The sequence below is a fragment of the Dreissena polymorpha genome, chromosome 10, assembly GCF_020536995.1.
Source record: "Dreissena polymorpha isolate Duluth1 chromosome 10, UMN_Dpol_1.0, whole genome shotgun sequence".
Classification (NCBI taxonomy): Eukaryota; Metazoa; Mollusca; class Bivalvia; order Myida; family Dreissenidae; genus Dreissena; species Dreissena polymorpha.
The window spans coordinates 56052846-56058771 of NC_068364.1; the positions used below are offsets into that span (position 1 = coordinate 56052846).

Here is a 5926-nt window from a genome sequence, read left to right on the forward strand (position 1 = left end):
GCTATTGTATGACGTCAACGGATTTCGCAGCGACTCGCTTATGTATCAAACAGAGGCAAAACAAAAAATGCGTCGCATTAGGGCAGCGTCGATTCGGGTCACTTAACATACTAAAATCTGACAAGCATGACAACGGCAAACGTAAAGATAATGAGGCGTCATCAAGCAAAGCAACTTACTCATCTCCCTCCAAATCCAAGAAACAAAAAACACAAATGAAAATAACAGATTTTGTTAGACTTGCTTCAACTACTGAGCAGTACAGTGTTAAATCTGGGATCTATACAAAGATTTCGCGAGCTGTTTTCATGGCATTTAGTATTGTTGACGACCCTGGATTTTGTCATATGATTGCATGTATCGACCCCAAATACCCTATTCCTAGCAAGAAATACTTTGCAGAAACCATGATTCCTAACTTGTACAGTGAAGTGAGACAAGAAATGATGGCTGAAATCCAGGATGAAGAAGCAGTTAGCTTAACTACTGACGGTTGGACTAGCCGGGCTACACAAAGCTATGTCACAATAACTGCCCATACAGTTTCAAAAGATTATGAAATGAAAAGTTTTGTTCTGCAAACAAGACACCTAGATGTAAGTCACACAGCTGAAAACTTGAGTGCTGTTCTTAACTCGGCTATAGTAGAGTGGAACCTAGTAAAAAAGGTCAAAATCCTGCCATCACAACAGACAATGCAGCCAAAATTGTTAATGCAGTACAAATGTGTGGTTTGCAGCATGTGCGTTGTCTTGCTCACGTCTTTAATTTGACAGTTCACAAGGGGCTCAAAAATGAAACTGTTTCCAATTTGTTGAAAAAAGTAAGGCGGATTGTAGGATTCTTCCATCGAAGCAGTACCGCAGCAGCACGGCTCGCTGCTATAGCCACAGCCCTTGGAATGAAACCCCTCCGGCTCATTCAAGATGTCGACACACGATGGAATAGCACCTTTGACATGTTAGAAAGGTAGGCAAGATGATAAAGTCTCAAAATGATATCAAGGTAAATCACAAAAATAAGTATTAGTTATCAAATATTACAAAAAGTACATAATATTTATATCATGTTCTTCAGATTTTTATTAAATGAATTTTATATTTAACCTAAATGTCTGTCAGGAAGCACTTTGGTTTGCTTTGTTTTACCTTTTCTATCAAATAAAACATGAATTTTAGTAATTAAGAGTTATAGTGGCGACAACTGACTCAACATTTATATGTTGCACATAAATTGATTGTTTTAGGTACAAGAAAATAATTGAAATAGTTGAGAAGAAGTTTCTTTATGGTTCCTTCACTTGTGAAGAGTTGTTCTCGTCCTGAATATCTTTTAATTTACATTTTTTTACATATTATAGATTCGCTGGCCAGAGAACTGCTGTGGATGCCACTATGAAATTGCGTGACCTGAAAATCAAGGAACCCCCGCTTACTGAAGATGATGGGGAGTTTATAGATCAGCTGATTAAGGTATTCATGAATCTATTTTATAGTTATATATTTGATGAATGCCTAAGTACTTTATCAGTGTGCCTCCATTTGCCATTTTGATTACTAGTATTTTTTATTAAGAGTTTTATTATTATTAAAAATGAAAATAAATTAATAACATAATTATTATCCTACCTAAAGACTGCCAACAAGGTATATATTTTAACTTTCCTATTTTTATTTCTCAAAAATTAATTTTATAATTTAGCTCCTTGAGCCATTCAAGACAGCTGCAACAGTTCTGTGTGGTGAGAAGTATCTGACAGTCTCTCTTATATTCAACTACAAGAAGCTGCTGACTCTGCATGTGACAGCGCATGATTTGGACAGTGAAACCATCTCAAGAGTCAAGGCTGCCATGCTCGCAGCCATGATCTGCAAACACGGTAATTTTTAACTTGACTTAGTTTTTTAATCGGTTGAAATGAAGGCAGTGTGTTTCACTGCACAGTTTGAGCATATTTCTGAATCAAGCAAATGACTGAATTATTTACTTTCCAAACATTGTAGTATTATGGTCGAAAATTTATCCGATTATAACTACTATTAACTAGTATTACTATTACATATTTAAGAGTCTTATTTTAGAACCTTGACATAGTTCGCAACATGTTTTTTATAAATTCAAATTTAAATTTATTTTATTATTTTAAGGTACAATGAAGTAGAATTATTTCTGGTAGAGTGCAGCCTTGTTGACCCAAGATTCAGGGATATCCAGTTCATCACTGATCAGAACATAACTGATGCGCTGGCAGCCATCAAAAACAAAATGTCTACCATTGCTCTTCGGATGGGATTGGTAATCTTCCTTTGTATTTATAATTTGCAATATAATTTGTAAACTCCTATAATATTGCCTTACAGTATTACCTGATCCCTTAATTTATGAAAATAGAAAAGCTGAATGTATTTGTTTAACATCTGTTTAAATTTACTGGAATTATGAACACTTTATCATTATTTTTTATTCTTAAGGGTCATGGATCAGGTTAATATTGTAAGGAACTAAGGATATAAGCTTATTTTATTTAACTATGTAAAGCTCAAAACCAATGCAATTCAATATGTTTGTGTTGGCAAGTCTTTTAACAATAAACATAGGCTGGTTAAAGCTTTTAACAACCAACTTTGTATTACATAGGAAAATAGTTCAACATGCATATAAAAGCTGAAAAAGAAATAAAACATTTATTCATTAAAACACAACTGATGTAATAAGGAAATGTATGTAATAATTCTATATAGATTCAACTAATGAGAAATTAGAGCCTTTTGATATAAAACATATGTATCACAGAGATAACAGATTTACACATTAGCACATAAGGATTATGTGGCATAAAATCATCAGAATGTAAAATTTGTTGTAAATTTTATTTATTTCAGATGAGACAAACAGCTGTCACACAGGAGGAAGCTAAGGCCACAGCTGATGACAGTGACCAGCCCCCTCAGTTGAACGTCCTGAATGATGAGGAGCAATCTGATGACAACAACAACTACAAGGAGCAAGAGCCAGCTATTGTTGTTGAAGACACCCCAGAGGCAGATAATGACAAAAAACCAACAAGTGCTCTAGGACGTTTGTTTGATGTGTTCATTACTAAAGAAGAGTCTTCTGCTGCTGATAAAGTTAAATTAGAGCTGAACTGTTATCTGAAAGAATCAAGGGCGAAACTGAAAGGGAATCCAATAGACTGGTAGGGGGCAAGGTCTGACAAATATCCTATTCTAGCTAGAGTTGCCTGTTCATAGTTGATCATCCAAGGAACATCTGTGGCTAGTGAAAGAGTATTTTCTACTACAGGATACCTTGTATCGGTCTGAAGGGCTTGTCTGTTGCCAGAAAATGTAGATAAACTTGTCTTCCTTACGAAGAACCTTAAAGTTAAAAAGGTTAAAGCTAAACCAACTTTGAGTGCTTCAGAAGCACCCGGGGGGACAGAATGACTTTGTAACAATTCAATTTATTGATGTGATAATCTGAACACTTAGATTTAATATGTGTTTACTTTCAGTATTGTGTACATTTTGAATTTTGATTCAAGAATTCGTTAACAATGTTCATCTTTAATCTAGTCATATTGCAGATTTTTTGTTTATTTGTGTCTTGTTCTGAGAAAACTGGGTATAATGCATGTGCGTAAATTGTCGTCCCGGATAAGCCTGTGCTGTCTGAACAGGCTTATCAGGAACGACACTTTCGGCTTAAACTAGATTTTCTGTTAAAACATAAAAGAGACTCAAGAATGCTTAGGCCTATGATCATGAAACTTCATAGGTACATTGATCATGACTGTTAGATGACCCCTATTGATTTTCAGGTCAATAGGTCAAAGGTCAAGGTCATGGTTACTCTAAATAGTAAAATGGTTTCCGAATGATAATTCAAGAATGCTTACGCCTAGGATCATGGAACTTCACAGGTAAATTGATCATGACTTGCAGATGACCCCTATTAATTTTCAGGCAAATAGGTCAAAGGTCAAGGACATGGTGACTCGAAACAGTCGAAATGGTTTCCGGATAATACTCAAGAATGCTTAGACCTAGGATCATGAAACTTCATAGGTACATTGATCATGGCTGGCAGATGACCCCTATTGATTTTCAGGTCACTAGGTCAAAGGTCAAGGTCACAATGACTCGAAACAACAAAATGGTTTCCGGGTGATAACTCAAGAATACTTAGGCCTAGGATCATGAAACTTCAAAGGTACATTGCATCGTTCATCATGACTGGCAGATGACCCCTATAGATTTTCAGGTCAAAGGTCAAGGTCACATTGACATAAAACGTATTCACACAATGGCTGCCCCTACAACTGACAGCCCATATGGGGAGCATGCATGTTTTACAAACATCCCTAATGTAGAAGTGGATCAGCTGTATATAACAGTATTCAGGGTATTGTTTCAGTTTCCTTGTAAAACCTACGTTTTTTGTATAAAAAGTTCTACCTTCTGTCAGGACCAAGTCATGCCTACAAACTAATTGCTTCCTTTATCATGCATTATGCCCCCGGTAAAGAGATATTTTGCGCATATATTTGCCCATTTATCCTTATTTACATATGATGCATTCACATTGGTCCATGTCAACAATATGAGATTCCAGGAGCAGATGCTTATTTAATTTCCATTCAATGATGGCCATTTTGAAGTCTTTATTTAGAGAATTATATGAGACATGCCACTTTCAGAAATATAATATTTACAATATTTAACATCTAGTCATTTTTGTGATAACAGTATGATAGACTACACTTACTATCAAGTGGCATATCAGTCTGATTTATAAGCCTTAGTCTTATTTTAAGACTGTGAAAATAAGAGCATTTTGTGCCATTTTTATCCTATAGTACTTCCATTGTTATGAAGTAAAATGTACCTATATATTTTTTTGCTCATCTGAGCTCGAAGTGCTCAAGGAGAGCTATTTTGATCGCCCTGTATCAGTTGTCCATTATGATGCGTTGTCTTCTGTATACTGTAAACACTTAGGGGTCAAAATTTTGACACAAAGTCAATAAAATTTGGTCACGATGTAACAGTACGAAATCTCGGACAAGTTCATTTATGGGTCATCTGGGGTCAAAAACTAGGTCTCTAGGATCCTGTCCAATTATGAAGTTGGGTTATGTGCAGTCAAAAACTAGGTCACTAGGTCAAATCATACAGAAAATCTGTTAAGGTCGGTACGCAAACTTACAGGAAAAGTCTGTTTATACTCAAGAGGTCACATATGTCTGTTTATACTATAGAGGTCACATAAGTATTTTTAGCTCGACCATTTTTCGGAGAAAACCCGAGGTATTGTCATAGCCAGCTTGTCGCAAGCTGTCCTTACCATTTAAGGTTTTTAACATCGGCTCTAAAATCAAAGTTCTTCAACCTACAACTTGAAACTTCATATGTAGCTGCACATTGCTGAGTTCTAGATGCCACACCAATTTTTGGTCACTAGGTCAAAGGTCAGGGTCACTGTGACCTCATAAAAAAAGACAAGCAATCGTTTATTCAAAATTGCACCCGCAGCCGAAAGTGGCATCTATTCTGTAGAGGTCTCATTTTTAGCCCGGCTGTTTTCGGAGAAAACCCGAGCTATTGTCATAGCCAGCTCGTCGTCCGCCGTCCGCCGTAGGCGTCGTGCTAAAACCTTTACTTTGGCAATAACTTTTTAAATATTGAAGATAGCAACTTGATATTTGGCATGCATGTGTATCTCATGGAGCTGCATATTTTGAGTGGTAAAATTTCAAGGTGAACATCATCCTTCAAGGTCTAGGGTCGAAAACACAAATCCAAGGGAAGTAATAAGCTTTCAATGGACATAATTATCTGACCTGCCAACGTAAATATTTTCGTTAAATAAATCAAAGCGGCGCAGTATGCGGCATTGTGTTTCTGACAAACACATCGTGGTAAAA

The 5926-nt window shown here is 36.2% G+C and overlaps 1 protein-coding gene across 1 annotated transcript; it reads left to right on the top strand.

Moving 5' to 3' along the window:
* The first annotated feature begins 463 nt into the window (after positions 1-463).
* Positions 464-4641, top strand: LOC127849140 (zinc finger BED domain-containing protein 4-like). The gene is made up of 5 exons (XM_052381860.1): positions 464-969; positions 1361-1472; positions 1702-1879; positions 2159-2295; positions 2883-4641. The coding sequence occupies exons 1-5, from the start codon at positions 725-727 to the stop codon at positions 3198-3200; spliced, it is 990 nt and encodes a 329-aa protein (XP_052237820.1). The 5' UTR covers positions 464-724; the 3' UTR covers positions 3201-4641.
* Positions 4642-5926: the final 1285 nt, after the last annotated feature.

Bases quoted from the DNA above. Each gene is read 5' to 3' on its own strand.
- LOC127849140 (XM_052381860.1), top strand. From the start codon at position 725: ATGTGTGGTTTGCAGCATGTGCGTTGTCTTGCTCACGTCTTTAATTTG. The intron at 970-1,360 runs GTAGGCAAGATG...TACATATTATAG, and splicing joins ACCTTTGACATGTTAGAAAG to ATTCGCTGGCCAGAGAACTG. The intron at 2,296-2,882 runs GTAATCTTCCTT...TATTTATTTCAG, and splicing joins TTGCTCTTCGGATGGGATTG to ATGAGACAAACAGCTGTCAC.